This window comes from Lontra canadensis, unplaced genomic scaffold (assembly GCF_010015895.1).
Source record: "Lontra canadensis isolate GAN:19392208 unplaced genomic scaffold, GSC_riverotter_1.0 scaffold36, whole genome shotgun sequence".
NCBI classification, from domain to species: domain Eukaryota; kingdom Metazoa; phylum Chordata; class Mammalia; order Carnivora; family Mustelidae; genus Lontra; species Lontra canadensis.
The window spans coordinates 8768051-8791054 of record NW_022631030.1 but is presented as its reverse complement, the minus strand read 5'-3'; the positions used below and the strand labels follow the sequence as shown (position 1 = coordinate 8791054).

Sequence of the window (23004 nt, the reverse complement as noted above, 5' to 3'; positions counted from 1 at the left end):
TAAATTAAAAAAAAAGTAGGAATTGGGCTGAATCTCTGGAGCATACTGTTAAGAATAAAGCTCAGTTCAGTATGGGGCTGAGAATAACCATGAGATTTAACAATGTTTGCATGCTTAATTGACATGCTTACAGAGAAATAAGTGTTTAAAGGAAAAACCTTGTTCTGAAGAAAATTATGGGGGCAAACACATACACACACACACACACACACACACACACACACACCATACACACACCCCAACAATCCAGTAACATTAGTTCTGTTTAATTTGAAATTCTCTTCAGCGTTTTTTTCAGAGCACATTTGACATCTTTGTTCCTTAGACTATAGACGAGAGGATTCAACATGGGTACTATATTGGTGTAAAATACTGAGAAGAACTTCCCCTGGCCCATAGAACCAGCGGGAGAGGTCTTGAGATGTGTGAACAACCCAGATCCATAGAACACACCAACAGTCACTATGTGGGAGCCACAGGTGCTGAAGGCTTTGGACCAGCCCTGAGCTGATGAGACATGGAGGACACTGGAAAGGATTAGAGCATACGAAATGAAAATAATGAAGCTGGATATTATGACCACTGTACTTACAACAATGGAATCTACTAGCTCACTGGCAAAGGTATTGCTGCAGGAGACCTGGAGGAGGGGGAAGATGTCACACATGTAATGGTTGATGGTGTTCAAATCACAAAAGGACAATCTGACCATGTCCCCTGTGTGGATCATGGCACCAGCAAACCCCATCACATAAGAACCAAACATCAGCAGAGAACAGACCTGAGGAGACATGGTAACTGTGTACAGCAAGGGTTTACAGATGGCCACATAGCGATCGTAGGCCATGGCTGTCAACACGTAGCACTCAGAATGGACAAAGAAACAGAAAAAAAACAGCTGAGTCATGCATTCTGTAAAGGAGATGATATTCTGCTCTGACACAGAGTTCATCAGCATTTTAGGAGTAATGACCAAGGAGTGGCAGAGATCTATGAAGGATAAGTTGAAGATGAAAAAGTACATGGGAGTATGCAAGTGAGAATTCAGGCAAATTAGAATAATTAAGCTCAGATTCCCTACCACAGTGACAACATAGTTCAGGAAGAAGAGAAAGAAAAGGGGTAACTGGAGTTGAGACTGATCTGTTAGTCCTACCAGAATGAACTCCGTCACTGAAGAGCCATTTTCTGTAGCCATTATCTGCAGGGCTATGATCTATAAGGAAATGAGAGAAGGAAGGAAGGGACATCAGGAAGGGGCTCAGATCCTTTGCTTCTAGAGTAAGGCCTTCTAGAGGAAGAGGCTCAGGTGCGGCTGTTGGGACAGCGACCTGGAAGGAGAGCCAGGGCAAGGACTTTCCATCTTTAACTTTCTTCTCTTGCTTGTCCTTTTCTTCCATGTTTTCAGATCTCAGCTATAACTCCTCACCTCCCCTGGTCTAACATAATCCAGGATGAAGACTTCTAGCATGGACACCAAAAGTGATGATCACATGTGAGAGATAAGGAAGCAGTATCTTGAAGAGATGAATAGGCTGGTCAAGGTCATATAGATAGAGAACCGAGGAGCCAAAGTTGTACTTGGGACCACTTCCTATGAAAATCCCTGGAGCTCTGAGACAGTAAAGTCACTGTGATACCCACTGCACCCACTGTCGAACCCACTCTCTCCCGCTCCCCTTTCAGAAATTCAGTACCCGGCTTAGTGAAAGTGCTAAGAAATAAAAAGTTTCAGTGAGATTAAGTAACTTGTCCAAGATCACATGTTGTAACTAGAGGAATTTGAATTCCCCTATTGTTATGAACTTCTCCTGCCCATTCCCTTTATCCAGTCTTACCTCAAAATCACAATGAATTGTTTCGGAAGGACAAGTGGCCTCCCTAGACCTCTCCCCTGCTGTAGCTGTGGGAATGAAAACATCAGAACAGAAGGACTCAGTTGCCCAACTTCCTTTTGCCTGGAGACCTCACTACTGCCAGACCCCGAAGTGTTCTGTTCCCTTCACTGTCCCAGAGAAGACAAAGGCCCTGAAAATGGAGAAGCCAACATCCCTTCTGTTTGTGGATTTGCAGAAAATGTCTTCAGGGCAAGGCAAATGCATCAACTTAATGTCTCCAAACCATCAGCAGGCTAATATTATGAATTTGTCTTATTCTCTGTGGATCTCAGCAACTTGTTCAGAAGCTTGGAAAACAAGGCTCATTTAGCATCAAAGTTTGATCAGGCTCCTGAGGGAAGAAATTACTAAGCCTGTGTTTACATCCTTTGTCAATAAGTTAACATTAGTTCCCTTGGGACTCAATGTTCTCCAAGCATCAGTTCACATTAAAAATTTTGGATCTTCTGTGCCGGGAGGGAGAAGCCTCCTTTGTGCTCCTACTTATCCTAGAGCTCATGCTCCATTATGAAAGAGGAGTGTTCAGGGGCAGAGCCATTGCCATTGCCATTGCCATTGCCAATAATATTTTTTTTTCATTGTTTTGCGATTGGTATAGAATTATGTCATAACTTTATATTATCCATCTTTTTGTGTGTTTCATATATATAGAAAAGTATAATAGAGAAATATTAAAAGAATAACCCCACTCTAGAGGGTGCCTGGGTGGCTCAGTTGGTTGAGTATCCACCTCTTTGTTTCAGCTCAAGTCATAATCTCAGGTTGTGAGATCGAGCCCTGCACTGGGTTCTGCACTCAGTGCAGAGTATGGTTGAGAGATTCTCTCTCCCTTTCTCACCCTCTCTGCTTTCCCCCCGTCTTGTTCTCTCTTTCTCTTTCAAATAAATAAATAAAATCTTTAAAAACAGAATGAACTCTGGAGTCAAATTAATCAGACTTGAATTCAAAATCCTCCACTTACTTATGTGTGTGATCTTGGACAAATTACTTAATCACTCTGACCGTATTCTACCTCATCTACATTATAAGTTTAATAATAGTTCCTACTTTCTTAGATTGCTTTGAGGATTAAATGTCTCAGTCTCCAGCACATTTAGCACACTGCTTGGTATATGCTAAGTGCTAAGTAAGTATTAGGTTTCCTTCATCTTTATCCTTATCTATATCTACATATGGACCTCTTCCCCAAGTTCCTAATTCTGTACCCAACTGTTTACTAGACATCCCTACCCAATTGAATTCAGCATCTCCTTGTGGCCCCAGAACTATTTCTCTTCTTGCTATCCTTTTCTAAGTTAATGGCACCATCCTTAACCTCATGAGCTAATCTAGAAATGGGTTGTCATTCTGGGCTCCTCCTTCCCACTAACAATTAGCATCTGTTCTTCAAAGTTTACATAATTCTATTTCCTTAAAGTCCCTGGTTTCTTACCCTTCCTCTTCACTGTACTGCCTTTGATAAAGTTCCTTTGCCTCAAGTTTGGAATACTTTAAAAGCTTTCTTATCCTGGGGTCCTACCATCACCCATTACATTAGTTTTTTATTGTTGTGTAATAAACTACCATAAACTTAGTGTCTTAAAAGAACACCCATTTATTAGTCATAGTTCTGTAGGTTAGAAGTCTGGTACAGAATGTCATGCTGGATTCTCTGCCCACACTGAAATCAGGGTGTGGGCAGGCCTGCATTTCCTTCTGGAGGCTCTGGGGGAGGAATGTTTCCAAGGTCATTCAGGTTGTTGGCAGAATTCAGTTCCTTGAGGTCTCCAGTCCCCTGCTGGCTATCCACTAGGGGTCACTCTCAGCTTCTACACGCTGCCTGCATTCCTTTGTATAGTCCTCCTGTCTTCAATACAGCAATAAACAACCCATGAATCCTTCTTGGGCTTTGACTCTCTGACTATCCCCTTCCACCACAAGCTTGAGAAAAAATTCTCTGCCTTTAAAATGCTTGTGTGATTGGATTTGGCCTGCTCTGATAACCTCCCTAATTTAAGGTCAGCTATACCATATAACATAGCCCAGTCACTAGAGTGATACCTCACAGGTTCTCCTCATACTCAGAGGAGAGAGGATTATACAAGGGATAAGATCATTGAGGAGTCATGTTTTAGAATTCTGCTGTCCACAACCATTTTCTCTGAAATCTATTCACACATTTTATATAGAATTACCAATAGAGAATGTATCATTCCCTTCCCTAAACCCCTCTGTTTCTCTCCCAGCACAAGTGCAAACCACTCAGTCGGTCAAAGAAAGCTCTCTAGAGTTTGCTTCCGAACTGCACCCACAGCGCTATCCCCCATGTCTCCAGTCTTTGAAGAGACTGAAGTTCCCCTCATACATTTAAAAAAAAATTTTTTTACTAACATATAATGTATTATTTGCCTGAGGGGTACAGGTCTGTGAATCGTCAGGCTTACACATTTCACAGCACTCACCATATCATATACCCTCCCCCATGTCCATAACCCAACCACCCTCTCCATACCCCCACCTCTCATACATTCTGATGATTTCTTGGCTCCATGTTGATTCATCTGCCTGAAATGCCTGCTCCCTTCTTCCTCATTTGGATACCACATATTCATTCTTCAAGACTCAGTCCTGTCCTCATTTCTGATGGAGCATCTCTTCAGATCTCTTCCCCTGTCCCCACTCTCAGCACCTGAAATGCTCTCTCCGTATGCTGCTCAGGTGTCTGGTGCACACTCCCACTACACACAACAAGCTTACCCGTGTATCTTCATTACACTTAGACTTGCACACTCCCAGAGGGCAAGGATTCAATCTTACTGATTTTTATCCATGCTGCTATGAACGCATTTCTTCCTTCCTTCTCCCCTGTCCTCTCTCTCCCTACCTCCCTCCCATCTTTAATTCCATATTTCTAAATAATATGTAGTGGCTTTTCAATTTGTCAGTATTAGGTCTTGTCAATTGACTTTAAGTTTGGGAAATGGAACTTAGCCAGTTTTCACCTTCTACCATCACAAATATACTTCCCAGTGTTTCTATCCTCCCAATACAGTTTTTTTTAAGTTAAATCAATATTCAGTGTTTATATGATTTATAAAGATGTACATGCTCTGCATACCTTTTTTTTTTTTTCCCCAAAGATTTTATTGGGGCACCTGGGTGGCTCAGTCTATTAAGTGTCTGCCTTTGGCTCAGGTCATGATCCTGGAGTCCTGGGATTGAACTCCGCTTTGGGTTCCCTGCTCACTGGAGAGTCTGCTTCTCCCTCTGCTCTCACCCCATTCGTATTCTCTCTCTTTCCAAAATAAATAAACATCTTTTTAAAAAAATAAAAAAAGATGTTTATTTATCTATTTGAGAGAGAGAGCACTCAAGCGCACACAAGAGCTGGGGGTGTTGCTGAGAGAGAGGGAGAAGCAGGCTTCCTGCTGAGCAGGGAGCCCGATGAGGGGCTCAATTCCAGGACTCTGGGATCATGACCTGAGCCGAAGGTAGACACTTAACTGACTGAGCCACCCAGGTGCCCTCATGCTCTGCATACCTAAGTAGTGAAATACACTGATTACTTTTCCTTTGCAATCCTTATTCTCGCTATAGAAAATAATGGTCTGGGTTTTTTGTTGGTTCAACTTTCTATGTTCTTACAATTAATTAATCTCAACACTCTCACCTAATTGCTTAAATCATCTTTCAATACTTACAAAACCTAAGTGTTCAAAATGAAATATACATAATTAAAATACAACAAGTTTCTATCTCACTCATTGGAAGTCCAAGACATGGCTCCTAAATCATAGACTGCTTCCTAAAAATAATAAATTTGGACCTAACATCCTTCTTGTAGCTCTGTCACCTTCAACACATACTCTTTTACATCAAGTTGGCCAAAGAGGAAACATCATGAGAGATTATGAAAGTGAAGTTTTTGTGGGATTAGAACTAGCACACTTAGCTTTTGCTTTTATTTCATTCCGTAAGAACTCAGTCACCAGGTTATACTTAATTGACAGAAAAGCTGGGAAATATAGTCTAGTCTTGTGACCAGGAAGAAGATTAAAAGAGTGTTTGGATAGCTGGCCTTCCTCCATCTTGCATGTCTTGACTCCATCTTGATGTCTGAAAGTGTCTTTGTTTTATACTCATATTTAAATGATAACATTCAATATGTGAACTTCCAACTGTTTCTCTTGTTTTTAGTGTAGTATGACCACACTCAAGTGCCTTCCTTCCAGAGATCCTCCATTCTACACTTAATATAGAAATATCTCCAGTCTTCTGCTTCAGGAGAAGCATTTACCCGGGGGGGGGGGGGGGTCTTTTTTTTTTTTTTTTTTTAAGACTTTCATGGAGCTTTCCTGTTTTTAGCTTTTCCTTCACTTCTACTTTCAGAGGTGATTTGTGCCACCAAATGACTGAGCATACAGGAGATGAGAAGGTGTGTCATATTTGCTTCTACCACGTAGCTTAGAATTGAGCTTCCTAGAGACTGAGTCAGTTACTAATCATTTTTCTGCTTTCCAACTTTCCAAATTTCTTCCCACTCTTCTTCCCCAACTGTTTTCTTTGTCCCAGTGGTTTAAGGTAACATACTTGTGCTCCTGACTTCTAATGCCTTTATAATCATTCTAGTGGGCTTTCAGAAAATAAGAGTGGTTAAATACCTGGGCTCAATCTGCTATGTCTAATCAGAAGCCCTATTGCTGAGTCTCTAAGGTGATGTCTGGGAGTATACAAAGTCATAATTCCACTGGCAAAAAGCACCTGTGCCTCAGCTTAGAGAGGGACACTGTCCCTGAGGTTTAAACTCCACAAACAAGTTATCTGATTACTTTGGAGCTTTTATTGATTCATTCATTCAAGAAACATCTCTTAGAGGATTTAAGTTGCAAGGCACTCTGAGCACAAAAAGCAATTAGATACAGATCTTGGTTTTCTCAGCTTAATTAGAGAAGCAATAAAAGAAACTAACAATTGTACAACTCATAGATAAGTGGTGCTAGTCACAATACTAAATTCTTTTATTAACTTATTACATAATAATATAATTATTATTTATTTTTATTAATTCTTTTATAATCTTCACAACTATCTGACACAGGCCTCTCTTTTTCACATGTGGGGAAACCAAAGGTAGGATTAAATGGTTTTCTCAAAGTCACAACAACTAATGGGAGAGCCATGGTTCAAACACAGACCTTTCTTTTTTTTCTTCTCTCGAGGTACCAAGAGGTGCCCCTTCAAATTGCGTATCTGCATTCCTTTCCTGTACATCTTGCTTTGATCTATCATGGCACATTTTTTTCTCTCTCATAGTTGGTGCACACTTACTCTTTCTCACTATGGTTGTAGATTAAATTATATCCATCACAACTGCCCTCCTCCCTCTTCCCTGATTTTTTCCCACTTGCTCTTGCCTGTTGTAAAAGCCTGAAGCGGAGCAGGATGCAGAGAGATTGCTTCCTGGGATCTGGAGTTTCTTCTTTTCAAATTTACAGTTATTTTGAAGTTTGGGCATTTTCTGTCTTTGGATTATGCTGTGATTTTATTTTTTTATGGAGTTTATTTGTTCTTACTGTTTTATGTTATTTTTACCAGAAGTATTGGGAGATGCACATCTAAGAAGATGCCATTTTCTTCAGCTGCTTAGAAGTCCTCTCAGAACTATCATCTTTGAAATCCTACATATGTTCAAGAGCTGTATTGTATTGATTTGGAGATGATCCACTTCTCAGTGAATTCAGAAATATTATTTTGGTTTTAGTTTTGTCAAAAACACCATTGGTCATCTTTAAATTTGTGCTCCCTCAGAAAAAGTAAATATTCAAAAAATTATCAGGACTGTTGCTGAAAATAAGACTATTATGACTATTGCTGTTATTCAAGACAAACACCTTGTTGGAAATAACTACCCTGCCATATAAAAATACAGATGTTTTTCTTATGAGAATAAAGACCTGAAGGAATGTAAGGAGTTTCTAGGTAAAAATAGATTACACAAAGAGTCCTACATCTGTTAGACAAATTGAATTTTTGTAATTTGTGTAAAGGTAAGTAATCCTTTACGCACAAACACATATGCACATACATCCTCTTTCTCACATTTTCAGACTCCAGTGGTTTCACTGGTTAATTCTATTAAACCTGTAAGGAGGAAATAATGCCAATTTCATGCAAATTCTTTCAAAATGTAAATGAAGAGAAAATACTTCTCAACACATTTTATGAGGCCAGCATAACCCTGATACTCAAATGAGACAAAGAATTACATAAATTTCTAAAATATGAAAAAAAATTACATAAAAATACAGCAATCTCTCGCAGAAACATAAGTACAAACATTATTTAAAAATATTAGCTAATAGTAGTGTTTACAAAAAGAATAATGTATTTTGACCAAGTGGGGATCATGACACAAAATCAAAGTTGGTTTCAACTCTGAAAATCATTCAATATAATTCACAACAGTAACAGAATAAAGGAGAAAGCAATATGATCAGGTATGATAAAATACTAATTATCCTAAAAAGTCAGAAAAATAGAAAAGCTTCTCAATTCAGCAAAAGGCATTTATAAAATATCTATATCTAAAATCACAGTTAATGGTAAAAACTGACTGTCTCCCTATAAGATTGGAAATAGCTAAGATTGTTCTCTCTCTTCCCTGTTTGGTGAAGAGTCTAGCTATTGAAGGGTAAGAAAATGAAATAAAATGCCAGTGATGGAAAAAAAAAGATAAATAGTATTCACAGAAAAACATGATTGTTAATGCAGAAAAATCCTTAAAAAACCCACAAAAACAAAATATAAGAATTAATAAATGGACTTATTAGCAAAGTCTTAGGATACAAGTTCATTAAACATAAATCAATTGCATTTCTTTATAACTAACAACAAAAATTAATTTTTAAATGAAATGAACAAAAATACCATTTACAATAGGATCCCTAACTAAAATAGTCAGAAATATATTTGATGAAAGATGTGTAAATCTCTACACTGAAAACTTCAAAACCTTGCCCTGAGAAAGATTTAAAAAAGATTTCAGTAAATGAGAGACACACCATGCTCATGGATTGGAAGATTCAATGCTGTTAACATGTCCACTCCCCTAAAAGTGATCTATAGATTCAATGCAATCCAAATAAACAGTGGTTCAGTGCCTTCAAAATTCTGAGAAAAAGCAGCTTTTAAACTAGAACTGTATTCCCCATTAAACTGCCAATAAAATAAAAGCAATTCAGAAATTCAATGTCTTTAAGTTTTCAATCCTTGTACCCTTTCTAAGGAAATAATGGAGTAGTTGCTCCATCAAAATGAGGAAGAAAACTGACAGTGACGAGGAACCTAAGGCCACATGACAAGTAAATGTGGTGTCGTGACCTTGATGAGATCCTGGATCTGAACAGTTAAACACTAAGGAAAAACAGTATGGACTTTACTTAATGATAATATAACAACATATACTTATTAAATTGCAACAAATGCACTGTAAGATGCTACTAATAGGGGAAACTATGGGTATATGGACATTCTCTGTAATACGTCCTCAATTTTTCTATAAATCTAAAAACTACTCTAAAAAATAAAGTTCATTTTCAAAAATGAGGAGGGAAATCAAGAAACAGGATGATAGAGAATGCAGGCAACAGGGGACCTAACACAGTTAAGAGGTGAAGACAATTTTCAGAAAGATAATAAAGAGGGATCTCACAATGTTAGCTTTTCAACAAAGTAAAGAGGGCATCCCATTAGCAGTGGAGTGGATCATAAGTTTCTTGGAAAGACGATGAAAGAAGATGAAACTGCTAGAAAACCAGCTAACATCCCACATGATACATACACATATAAGCTACAACTGTATGTACTGAGAGGGGGAAGAGGCAGGATATAAATCAGGGAAACCCATGGAATATTAAGCAAATGAAAGCACCTGAAAATATGCACTTCAAGGGAAACAAAAAAGGAAAGAAAACAAAAGCAAAGTATTTGATGCATGATCTGTAAAAAGCACTCAAAATAGTCTTAATAATAGAACTGCTAAGATTTAGCTAACCTAATTTATATTTATAACCATACTGCAAGGAAGATAAGGTATGTGTGTTTGTGCAGTGACAGGGATGTGAAAAAGATTAAATTTTTATATATTCCATAGGAACTCACATTAGGAAAGTACTGGAGTAATCTAAACATGAGGGAAAGAGAAGCTTATCCAATTAGTGTAATTGAGAAAAAAAAGCTAGAGCACGATTTCAAAGGGCTAGATTCTCTGGGACTTGGAGACTAGATTAAGAAGGTGAATGAGAAGAAGGAGCTGAATAGTTTTGTGAATTACTTGCCTACGTGGTGGCAAAAAAATTTAGAAAATGATGATCAGAGGAGCAGTACTGGGAATTATAAGAAAATGTTGAATGCATTTTTTGGGCATTTAGCTTGAGACACATAAATAGAACTGTCAAGGAAGCAGGTAGGGAACAGGTTCATGCTATATATACATATAGGGGAATATGAACAAGAAGGAGAGCAAAACACTTATCAGACTCTTCCTACATACCAGTGAGTGCTCTACCAGTTTCCATGCACGAAATCATTTAACCCACAGGACAATTATTCTCATCTTACAAGTGTGGATACCAAGGCTGGAAGAGGTTACACAACTGGTCTAAAATCTCACAGGAAGTGCAGAAACCCCCTGGATTTAAATTCAGACAGTCTAACTCGAGAGGCACTCCCTTAACCACTTTGCTACAACAAACCACAGCCTCAGGCCAGTAGAAGCATTGGCTGTCTCTGCTTTCCTCACACTCATGTCATATCCACGACTATGCTCCGTGACGTGCGTACTGATGTTGCCTACTTTCAGGATGGAGTGAGCATCCTTTGTCAGTGGCAGCTCAGCTTCCAGGCCTCCTGGCCTGGCCCACCTTGCAGAACCTCTGCCTCTACCAAGCTGGGAATAGGGCGTGTTGCTGGCAGGAGCTCTATGCAAAACATCACAGACTCCCATTGTCTTACATAAAGTTGCACACTTTCTGAAGGATCACCAGTTCTCAGATTTGGTTCATTTCCAGAGTGCCAGAATTGCTGTTTTGGCCAATTCCATCCAAGTTTGTATTTGCTGACCTTCTCATTCAGCCACAACTGGAAGTTCCACTGACCTTCCATCTTTTTCAGAAAGTGTAAACTGTGTGTGTGCCTTACTTCTAATAATTTCTGGTGGAAAAATCCAAAATGAGAGCAAACGAGTTGCTACTACATGGAACCTGTTTCCTAAGTCCTATTCTATTACTGAGAAAGCCAACAGTGACATTGTTTGCCAAAGAGGAGGCTAGATTCTTGTCTCTTGAGAAGGGAAGTACGAAGAATACACAAATTGTAGTAATTGTTGATTTAAACGCCCTAAAATCTTGTATTGAAAAGTTTAGTCATATTTTATAATTTATCATTTAACTCATCTGACGGATACATGTTTTGTCAGGTAGTTTATATTTTGGCTTATACACGTGAGATTTATCAGGGTTTTATGTGGACAAACAGTAGAAAATGACTCAGATAAAGTGCCATATGTCAATAGCATCTCCATTAAACTGGAAAAACAAAACAAAACAAAACGTGTTTTTAGCTTCTTTAAACAGAAGAAAAGTTAATAGAAAGGACATTGGGAATTGGGAGATTTGGTTTGAAGCTGTAAAACCAAAGTTGGGGAATAGGTTGAATCAAGGCGACTCCAGGGGCCAAAGGACAGGCAGTATTTCAGAGGAATAGTGTGTGGCCACATTGTTGATCCCAAGGCTGCAGGGTCCCGACCCTATTCATACCACTGGCTCAGCCCCAGGACACGGCAGCACCCACCTGCCGGTCTCCCTGCATTTGCATTATTTGCTCCAGGCCAAAATCTTAGATAGGAGTTATGGGATTGGCTGAGTCTAGGTCGCTGTGCCTGCCTTGCTGGCCTGGGAACACAGGGGCAGAACTTCTCTACCTTTTGGATTCTATAGTGGAAGGTTGGGCACCACATCCCACGAAGATGACACAAAATGGGGACTCTGTCTAAGCAAGAAGTGTGACTCTTTTTCATCTTCCCAGAAGATAAATATGTGTACAGAAGTGCTTTCCTATTTATAGAAAGGAAGAAATTATGTTTGCAAATATATAAAGAGGTTTACATAAAATCAAATACTACATTTTTGTGGGGATGAGGGATTTGTGCTTTGGTAAATAACTTTTTATTTAAAAATGATTGTAGATTTATAGAAAAGTTACAAAGATAGTGCAGAGGATTCCTGGATATACTCTTGATGCAGATTCCCCCAGTATAAATTTCATACATATTTTCGGTACATTTCTTAGGACTAAGAAATTAACTTCAGTATAACACTGCTAATGAAAATACTGATTTTTAACCTGGATTTCACCAGTTTCTCCACAACTGCCATATTTCTGTTCCTGGATCCAATTTAGGAAGCCACGTTGCATTTAGTTGATACATCTCCTTAGTCTCTGATCTGCGACTATTTCTTAGTCTTTGCCTTTTTTTTTTTTTTATGACTATAGCAATTTTGAAGAGTGTAGGTCAGATATGTTGTAGAATACCCTCATTTGGTTTTGTATAATGTTTTCTTATACTTAGACTAGAGAATAATGACCAGTGAAGAGTCTTTCCTGTTGCATCATAACAAAGTCTGTATGACATCAACACAACTCACCACTGGTGATGTTAAATCTGATCAATCAGTTAAAGTGATTTTTGTCAGTGTTCTCCACTGTAAATTTACTATTTTTCCGTTTTCCTACTCAGTTCTTTGGAAGTAAGTCACTATGTCCAGGAGACAGGAATTAACCCCTACTTCCTGGAGGGGAGTTATCTAACTATCTAATTATATATATTTGAAATTCATATAGATTCATGGATATTTACTTTGTTCTTTGGATTATAATCCAATAGTACATTATTTATTTTGTTCTCCAAATAATTCCAGTTTTGGTCCTTAAGAGCTCCCAGGTTGAATTATATGCATTTTTGACTATGACTCCATCTTCTTTTTAAAAATCAAGTTTTTACTCTCTGACACTATAAGATGTTTCAGAATCATTCTGATATTTTCTTGGTCTGACTCTAAAATGAATCATTTCTCCAAGGAACCCTAGTTCTTATTGCCAGAAAACACTATTCAGAAATAAGATCTGGGTGCTGGATATGTTCATTGATACTAGGGTATCACTGTTTCTAGGTTCTGAAGCTGCCTCAGCCCATCCAGCCAACCTAGTAGTTTTTAAGCTTTAGCAAGCACCCTTACCCGGCATCATTGATTAACCATGTTAATCAATTTACAAACCCTGCTTGTATATCTACAGATCATGCATTCTTTCCTAGAAAGAAAAAACACCTCTGTATGTCAAGAAACAGAAACCGGACCCCCTTGCACAACCTCTATAATCAAGGGCATGTAATCAAGAAATGTTAGGGACCACTGCAATCCCCCTTATTAATTGCCCTACACTCTTTTTAAAACCCCTGGGCCAGGCAGAAACCTTGGAGTTGACCTTTGGACAAGAGCCCACCTTCTCCCCAAGTGGCTGGCCTCCTGAATAAAGGTCGTATTCCTTTCCAATCAAACTCTTGAGTATTGGCTTTTTGAGTGACAGGCAGCTGAACTTGGATTTTGGTTAACACTCTTAGTGGAAAGGGATGGGAAATATGCTGTGTATTCAAACTCTTGTGTGTATCTCCATATCTAATCATTTCTATATTCATCTATCTTAATATATAATAGAAACATGAATTAATACTGTTATTTCCAACTCTAATCTAGCAACACAAGTTTCATTATAGCCTTCCTATTTTGCCTATTTGCATCTTATTTCTGTGACAGTGGGAAACATGACCCCATTATCTACCGTTTATTTACTTATTTGACCAGCTATCGTAAGTTTAAGGTGAAAAGAAATGTGTAAAACATTGTACTTTAGTTGCTAAATGTTTAACAAGACTGTGTTTGCGACTCTGAAACGCTGTCGCATGCATACCGGAAACCGGGATTGATTAATAATAAGCTGTAACACAAATTTGGTTGTACTCAAACACTTTTCCTTGGCTGATCTGCTTACGATTAATACAGATCGATTAATAAAGATCGCGCTGCCCAGAGCCAGCTGCTCGCGGGGCCTGCGCTCCTCCGCGCCCCGCCCCGCTTCCTCCCAGTTGAGGGGCGGCCAAAGGGAGCCTGAGCCCACGGCAAGCCCGAGAGCGCGTGCTCTGGGTGCCCCTTGTGCCGGAGCGCGGGGGCAGCTTCACCCTTACCTTGTGTCCGGAGTCTCCGAAGGCCCGGCCGGCAGAGGGGCGGCTGGAGGCCCCATGCAGGTCCTGTGCGAAGGCTCCCGAGCTTCGGCAGATGCTGAGCCCCAAGGCTGAGGGGCGCGCAGAGGACGAGGGCCGCTGGAGAACCGGCAGCCCGAGAGCCCTAAGCGCCATCAAGGCCCAGGCGACAGCATGGAGGCGGCAACAGGAGAGGAGCGGGTCCCGTGCGCGCGTGCGGCCTCCACCAGGCCGATACCTTGGACTGCAGGAACCTGAGAGATGGCTCGAAACGCATTCTGGAAAGTACCGGCGCCCATGACCAGAAGCGCCGTGGAGTCCCTGCCGCGACCCACGGCAGCCCTGAGCTAGGCCGCCTACCAGCTGCGTGCGGCCTGGCCCCTGACACACTCGACAGGGACAAAGGTTCGGCCATCTTCCACTCGGTCAGCCCGGGGACACACGGCCTGCTGGGCTGCACACACTGCCCACCTGCGGCGCGGCGGGGCGCGGGCGGGCTGAGGCGGGGCGAGGCGGGCTGAAAGGCATCATGGAGAGCATGCGCCAAGAGAAGCGGCTGTCGCCTCTGGGAGGTCTTCAGGGCAAAGGAGCAGCTCGGTGTCCCCGGGCAGGGGAGAGGGTCCGGCAGAGGACGACACCAGGGACAGCCAGGCGGGAAAGTTCACGTCCAAGATCCTGGGAACATTCAGAGGCAAGAAGTAAGTCTCCTGGCCCACCAGTTCAGGCAGGGGGTGCCCGCATCCCTGCTACCCATCAGCCAGAGCACCTGGTCCCCAGGTCACAGCAGTCTGGAACCCAGCTGAGCACAGGCACAGCTTGGCTCCTCTTGGGACTCACTGTGGTTGCTCTGCCTCTTGCCCCTTCGCCTTTCCATCCTTGGGGCCCCAGCTTCTCAGTGCCCCATGCCTTACCCCCGCCACCCCCATCCTTTCTCAGCGCCTGTCTCTGGGCCCTCAGCCACCTCTCTGCATCTGCCTCCAGCCTTTTAGGCCTTCATTCACTTCAGGGAGCCCTCTCTTCCTGCCTTAGTCCTCTTTTAGGGAGGGCCCATCTTCTTGTGCTTCAGTCCCCCATTCTATCAGGGCCTTGTGTTTTGGGGCTTCTGCATTCTCAGGGTTCCCCTCCCTGCACAGTGTCCTGCCTCGCTCCTTCACTCTGCTGCCTCTGTACTGTTCTCCTGGCAGCCCCCCTTCTCTCGCAGGACCTCCTACCTTCTCAGGCCCTTTCTCTCCTGTCTCCATCTCAAATTGGTGAGGTCTCACTTCTTGCCCTGCTTGGATTCTCATTTCTTGGCTGCCTTCCCAGCATCTTCCTGGGTGGGGAAGATGTCCTTTTGCTGTGGGGAAGCAAGAGCTGGTTGCAGGCAGTTTTTGAAAGAAGGGTGGAGCCAGACCCAAAAGGTGTATCTCTCAGGAGGTGCAGTAGGGCCAGTGCAGGCAAAGGGGCAGGACACAGAGGATCCCTGAGAGGCTGCCCTGCTACAACTGAAGCAGATCTGGCTTGCTCCTGCACAAGGCTCAAGCTAACAACTGGTGGGCGGGGTGTGGGGGGGCGGTGGGGGGTGAGAGGATTAGGTTTTGCAGCACAATAAAACTCAATCCAGGTAGATGATGATACCCCAGCTTCACAAAGGATCCCCAGCATCCTCTGAGGACACATTCACAGGCCCATCCCCAGCTATGCCCAGAAAAGGGTTGGGTGAGGACTGCTTCCTCCAACAGGCAGGAGCAGGGGATAGAGGATGGTGGTACCTGAGCCCCAGACCACTGCCCCACCGGGTCCTGGCACAATATGAGATGGGAGTCGTCCTTGCCCTGCAGGTACCCAGCAGACCCCAACTTCGCCCTGTTGTTGGATCCTTTCCTCTTTGTCACAAACCTGCAAAATCTGTCTCAGTTTCTTTTCCTGTATCTTCTTCACCTCCAAAGAGTAACTTTGATTTCAAGCGAGACATTTTGGCATTAAATGTTTAGAGAGTCCCCAAATAGGTTCTAGCACTGTGGAAATTAGTGTTCCTGCTATTTCTTTTCCAATATTTGTGTTTTTGTTTCTTTAAAGTGTAAGAGATCACAAGAGCAAAATTATTTCAGAGGATTTAAGTCCACTGAGCAAAGGCGGCAGTTCTGAGAAGCTGGAGAAGGGAGGATGGTGGTGTTTGGGGGACACTTTCACTCTCTGACAGCTTATTGTCTGTTATCAAAGCCACCTCTTAGGTAGGGGTGACAGCAGTGTTTTTTTAGGTGGAAAACGTCAGGGGTTTTTTGTGCAGCGTGGTGTGTTGCTGCTCTGAGCAGGCTGTTCTAGGCCTGTTATTAAGGGAGTACCTTTGTAAGAAGTGGGGTGTTCTGCCCATGCAGACGCCAGAGTTTGGGAGTCCAGCCAGAGCCCTTGGAGCTCCTGTCTGCATCCTCTCACATCTTGCTAGATAAAACATCTCCGAAAATGTGATTCTTTACATTTTGGTGTTAACAGTAAAATATGGCACACACACACACACACAGACACACGCTCAAAGACACACACATAATGATGGGCACTTACAGAAAGAGTAATGGTATGTGTTCCCCTTGTTATTGATTATTAGATCAACCAAATTCTGGCTGTCCCAGTCTTTATTCTTGGAGGAGGAAGAATGAGAGTCTTGACTTAGGTTGGCTTAGAGGAAATTCCAAGATGAGTAATGTAATAAGATCATAAGATGAACAATATGTTACATCATGGTGTAATAATAATTTTTTACTTTTTTCCCCACAAAAAAATAGCAATTTTGACAATCACCCTCAGATGAGAGAACCTTTGTGGAAGTCCAGGAACTTAGCCCAGAAATACCAGCACACTGTTGGATAAAAAAAAAAAAGTCCAAGATTGGATGCATTGAAGAGGGTAAGAGGAACAGTTTCACTTTACCTATGTCCTTCCTCCCTCATGGCAACATAGCTCATTGCCAAACAAGTTATTCTTATAACCTGTGACTCATGTTCCCACTGGGGAAAGTAAGACCATGGAAATGCAGTTCTGGTTTCCTCAGCTTTGGGAGACACTGCCAAAGAGATCCACTTCTCATCCCATTCAGATAACTGAGGTATATTGTGTGACTGAGGGTGGGAGTGTCTGGGCAGTCGCCGGTAGGGCTGCTGGAGGGCATCAGAGGGATGTGCTTCCTACTAATCGTACCGGGATTGGGTACATTGGGAGGCTGGCTGTTGAGCTACTGGGAATGCTGTCAAGTAGCCATGGGCACCCCCTTACTCTGTGCACCTTACCCACACATAACCCCATCCTGTGGATGGTTTTCCACATGGCTTCCAGTGAGAAGATGGCCAGTAAGCCCATGTGAAAAGATGGCCTGACTCTGCGGGCTGGAGAAAAATCACACATTGAGGGCGCCTGGGTGGCTCAGTGGGTTAAAGCCTCTGCCTTCGGCTCAGGTCATGATCCTGGGGTCCTGGGATTGAGTCCCGCATGGGGCTCTCTGATCAGTAGGGAGCCTGCTATCTCCCCTCTCTCGTTGCCTGCCTCTCTGCCTACTTGTGATCTCTGTCTGTCAAATAAATAAATAGATCTTTAAAAAGATCACACATTGAGCATTCAGTCCCACTCTAGGGACAGCAAAAAGGAGGCTATCAGCAACTAACCTGGCTTTGCAGGTTGGAGGGACGGCATACAGGTTTAAGAATTCTGCCGTAAGATGAAATAAGAAGTTTGGAGCAGGAATAAGCATAGAAAGGTCTGAGAAAGCGTCAGAATCACTAGCAGGGGGGACAGAAGGTAATTCTCTGCTGAGGCAAGTCAGAAAGACTGGAGGAAATAGCTGCTTCTTCATATACGAAGATAACAGCAGTCTTCAATATGAAAAATTAGTGTAACCCGACACCACCAAAGGAACACAATAATTTTCTCGAAACAGATCCCAAAGAAATGGAGCTCTGTGATTTGTCTTATAAAGAATTCAGAATAACTGTTTTAAGGAAGCACAGTAAACTATAAGAAAACACATAAAACGCAAAAAGACGATTCAGTGAATTCATGAAAACAATACACAAACAAAATGAGAAGTTTAACATAGAGATAGAAACCATCACAATGAAGCAAACAAATCTGGAGCTGAAGAATACAATGAATGAAATGACAAATGCAGGAAAGAGTATCAGTATTAGACTGGATCGATCAGAAGAACGAGTCTTTGACAGGACATTTAAAAATTATGCAGTGAGAACATAGGAAAATAATAAAAAGGGATAAAGAAAGCTCTGGCCTGTGGGATACCATTAAGAGAAACACTGTAGACATTATTGGAGTTCCAGAAGGAGAAGGGTGGAAAAAGGGTCAGAAAGCTTGGTTAGAGGAATAATGGCTGAGAAGTTCCTAAATCTGGGGAGAGATTTTAACTCCTAACTTCATTAAGTTAATAGTTCACCCTGATATTCCACCCAAAGTGATCTTCCTCAAGACGTATTATAATTAAGTTATTTAAAATCAAAGATAATGGAAAGAATTTTCAAAACAGCCAGAGGAAAAATAACCCTCACATACCAAAAAACTCTTGTAAGGCTATCAGTAGATTTCTTTGGAGAAACCTTGAAACCCAGGATCATGTACTCAAAATACTGAAAGAAAAAACTGTGAACCAAGAATACTTTACCTAGTAAAGTTGTCTTTGGGAAATAAAGGTGAGATAAAGACTTTTCCAACAAACAAAAACTGAGGTAATTCATTACCAGTAGACCTGCTTTATAAGAGATACTGAAAAGAATGCCATGAGATGAAACAAAAAGACACTAACTGATAACATGAAAACATTAGAAAATAGACAACACATTGGTAGATATGTTTAGTCAAACTCAGAATACTCTAGTACTACAATAGGTGATTAGCTACTTAACTCTAGTAAAGGTTAAAGGATACTAGTATTAAAAATAACTATAGCTGGGGTGCCTGGGTGGCTCAGTCTGTGTCTGCCTTAGGCTCAGGTCATGATCCCAGGGTCCTGGGATCAAGGCCCGCATGGGGCTCCCTGCTCATAGGGGAGCCTGCTTCTCCCTCTCCTACTCACTCTGCTTATATTCCCTTTCTCATTGTGTCTCTATCAAATAAATAAATAAAATCTTAAAAAATAACCATAGCTACAATAATTTCTTAACGGTTACACAATATAAAAAGATAAATTGTGACATCAAAAACAAAATATGAAAAGAGAATAAAAGAATAGAGTTTTTGTATGTGATTGAAGTTATCACCTTAAAGTAGCCTGTAATGTTTATATGATATTTTATGCAAATCTGATAGTAACCACAAAACAGAAGCCTACAGTAGATACAGAAGGACAAAGAGAAGGGAATTGAAGCATACCATTACAGAAAGTCATCCAGTCACAAAGGAAGACAGCAAGAGAGGAAGAGGGGAATAAGGAAACTACAAAATAGCCAGAAAATAATTAAGAAGACATTAATAAGTCCCTACCTATCAGTAATTACTTAAAATGTAAATAGCTTAAATTTTCCAATGAGAAGGCATAGAGAGGCTGAATAAGTAAACAAACAAATGAAAAACAAGACCCAACTATATCTTGCCTACAAGAGACTTAAATCAGCTTTAAGGACACAGAGACAATAAGGAGGGGATGGAAAAAAATATTCCACGCAAGTTGAAACCAAAAAACAGTAGGGTTAGCTATTCTTCATCAGATGAAATAGACTTTAACTCAATAGCTATAGCAAGAGATAAAGATCATGATAACATGATGATGTTATAATGCAGTGGAGACATTACAACTAATACTGTGGTAATACAAAGGACCATAAGTGACAATGAACAATTATATGCAAATTGGATAACCTAGAAGAAATGGATATGTTTTTAAAAACATACAGTTTACAAGACTGATTCATGAGGAAATAGAAAATCTGAACAGACCAATAACAAGTAAGGACACTGAATCAATAATCAAAAATCCCTAAGAAGGAAGAGTCCAGGACCTGATGGTTTCACTGGTGACTTTTACCAAACAGTTAAAGAATTAATGCCAAACCTTAACTCTTCCAAAATTGTAGGGAAGGAGCACTGTCAAATTCATTGTACAAGGCCAGAATTACCCTCATACAAATGCAAGGCAAGGACACTATAAGTAGAGAAAACTACAGGCTGCTATCTCTAATGAATATTGATGTAAAATCTCCGAACAAAATTCTACATTCTGTAGCACATCAAGAGGATCATAACCGTTATCAAGTGGGATTTATCCATGGGAGGCAAAAATGATTCAACATATGCCAATCAATAAACACGATACTCCAGATTAATAGAATGAAAGATACAAATCATATCATCATCTCAATAGATGCAGAAAAAGCATTTGACAAATTTCAACATCCTTTCATGACTAAAAGGACAGGAGTTGGATTGCAAAAGAGTATGAAAGAACTTTTGAGGGTGGTGGAAATGCTCTATATCTTGATTATGGTGGCAGTTATAATGACATGAAAGTCATTGAAAAACTGTACTTTTAAAGTGGATGCATTTTATTGTATTCAAATTGTAACACAGTAAAATTGATTCAAAAAAGAGAAAATTGCAAGAAGAACCAATCTCAACTGTGATCTTCTTGCCCCTGCCCCTGAAACATTTTCCATAAATAAAATAGTTGTGTATTAAACAACCTCATTATTTTTTTTTAAGATTTTATTTATTTATTTGACAGACAGAGATCACAAGTAGGCAGAGAGGCAGGCAGAGAGAGAGGAGGAAGCAGGCTCCCTGATGAGCAGAGAGCCCGATGTGGGGCTCGATCCCAGAACCCTGGGATCATGACCTGAGCCGAAGGCAGAGGCTTTAACCCACTGAGCCACCCAGGCACCCAATCTCATTATTTTTAAATTACTACAGAAGGATGAATAAATGTGGGTTGTAAAAAATGCAGCACAACTCAGTAGTAAAAGAAATGGATCATTGATGCATGCAACAACTAGGATGGACTTAAGAGCATCATGGTTAGTGAACAAAACCAATTTCAGAGGTTATACATGACGCAGTCTTATTTGTTGCCTTCAGAATGACTCCACTGTAGAGTTGGAGAAGAGGTTAATGGTTGCCAGAAGACACAGAGGAAGGTGGGAAGAAATGCGTGTGAAGAAAGGAGTTCCTGTATGGTAGTGGGACACTTCTCTTTCATGATTGTGGTCATGATCACATGATCATGATCTTGATCACATACCACATACTACATGGTCAGATCACATAGATCTACACGTATAACAAAAACACACAGTATATGTAAAACTGCTGAAAGCTGAAAATGTTTGTAGTCCTATCCTGTTAACATTATTATACCAATGTCAATTTCCTGGTTTTGCTATTATGCTACAGTTGTTAAAGATGTTACTACGGTAGGAAGCTGGGTTGGTTTCAAGGAACTGCATACATTATTTTTGCAGTTTCCCGTGAACTTGTAATAATTTCAAAATAAAAAATTAGATGCCTTCTCACAGCATGATCATGAATTAATACATAACTGGGAATTCTAAAGTCATATTTTCTTGAAATGGAAGCTTAACAGTTATTTTTCTTATAAATTTGATATAATATGTTAAAAGCAAATACATACTGAGTCAGAAAACCCAGGATAATTAAATTTCCATGAAATAATGGGTCATTTTTATATTAAATTATTTTTATTAAGCAATAAACTCTGAAATCAGTTCAAAAGTTCCTTGGTTGATCACTATATAATTTGTTTACACACTGAATATTTAAAAGGACTCAAGTATTTTAAAAAGGCAAAATAAACTTTACTGAAATATTCACAAGTCCTTATGAACTTAAATCCTTAAAACTAATATGTTACCTAGAAATATAGAGAAATTTTTTTCTTAATTTAAATTTAATTATACAATATATAGTATTTTATTAGTTTCATAGGTAGTGTTCAACAATCCATCAGTTGTGTATAACACCCAGTTATACACATCGCAACACATGCCCTCCTTAGTTTTCAATAACATTTTAATTACAGGGGACAGATAGGATCCTTTCTTATATACCCTAGGGAATGTATAATCCCTGATGGGAAATTAATATTTATTGTCACAATTAGGAGGTTATAAACAGAGACACCAGTTTCTTCCCTATAGAGCTTAGCATGATGGTAAGGTCCTAAAGGACATGGACCTGGATTTCTCATATATAAGCCTTAAGCACATGCCTTGAGCTCTATGACCCGGTGGCACAGGTATCAAGTGTGTAGTTGCCCTTCATATTTTCTTAGTAAGTTTATAGCAACAAGTTTGATCTACAACCAAGAATGACTCCTGGAATGCTCAGACTGTGAGATCTGTGATGTGATCTTTGGCCAATAAAGGAAGAAGATCACATAGAGGGTCAGCACAGTTCTTTCAATGGAGGGAGAGTAAGTTAATCACATTTCTATTTATCTCTTATTCTCTCTGCTCTTAAAAATGAGGAAAAATATTTATATTGTATAACAAGAACTCAATGTATGAAGCTCTGACTATACCACCTGCATTATTCTGAGCATACCCTTTCTGTGTTGGCTTCATCCTTCATCTGGCAGCAAGATAGCTATACCAGTACCAAGTGACACATGCAGAATATAACAAGATCAAAGGAAGAGATTTATCTCTTTCCTAAGATAAAGTTTTTAATTGAAATACACATAGAAAAAAAGGTTATGTGTTATAAGCATACAGCCTGATACATTCTCATAAACTTTATTTAATCAATGTCCACATTAATTATCTTTCTCTTTCATGCCCTCCTACAAAACCAAGGAAAATATATCCACCTTCCTTTGTTCATTCT

The 23004-nt window shown here is 40.4% G+C and overlaps 2 protein-coding genes and 1 pseudogene across 2 annotated transcripts in view; 2 read left to right on the top strand and 1 right to left on the bottom strand.

The window, feature by feature from the left end:
- Positions 1–265: 265 nt before the first annotated feature.
- Positions 266–1210, bottom strand: LOC116874385 (olfactory receptor 143-like). Its single transcript, XM_032869046.1, has one exon. The coding sequence runs from the start codon at positions 1196–1198 to the stop codon at positions 266–268; it is 933 nt and encodes a 310-aa protein (XP_032724937.1). The 5' UTR covers positions 1199–1210.
- Positions 1211–10698: 9488 nt separating this feature from the next.
- LOC116874337 lies at positions 10699–14892 on the top strand (annotated as a pseudogene).
- A 2299-nt stretch (positions 14893–17191) lies between these two features.
- LOC116874336 (olfactory receptor 8B3-like) overlaps positions 17192–23004 on the top strand; it is a 33055-nt gene continuing 27242 nt past the window's right edge. The window contains 1 exon segment of the mRNA XM_032869002.1: positions 17192–17373. Within this exon segment, the coding sequence (XP_032724893.1) occupies positions 17192–17373 (182 nt within the window).

Coding starts and splice junctions, on each gene's coding strand:
- LOC116874385 (XM_032869046.1), bottom strand. CDS start 1,198: ATGGCTACAGAAAATGGCTCTTCAGTGACGGAGTTCATTCTGGTAGGA.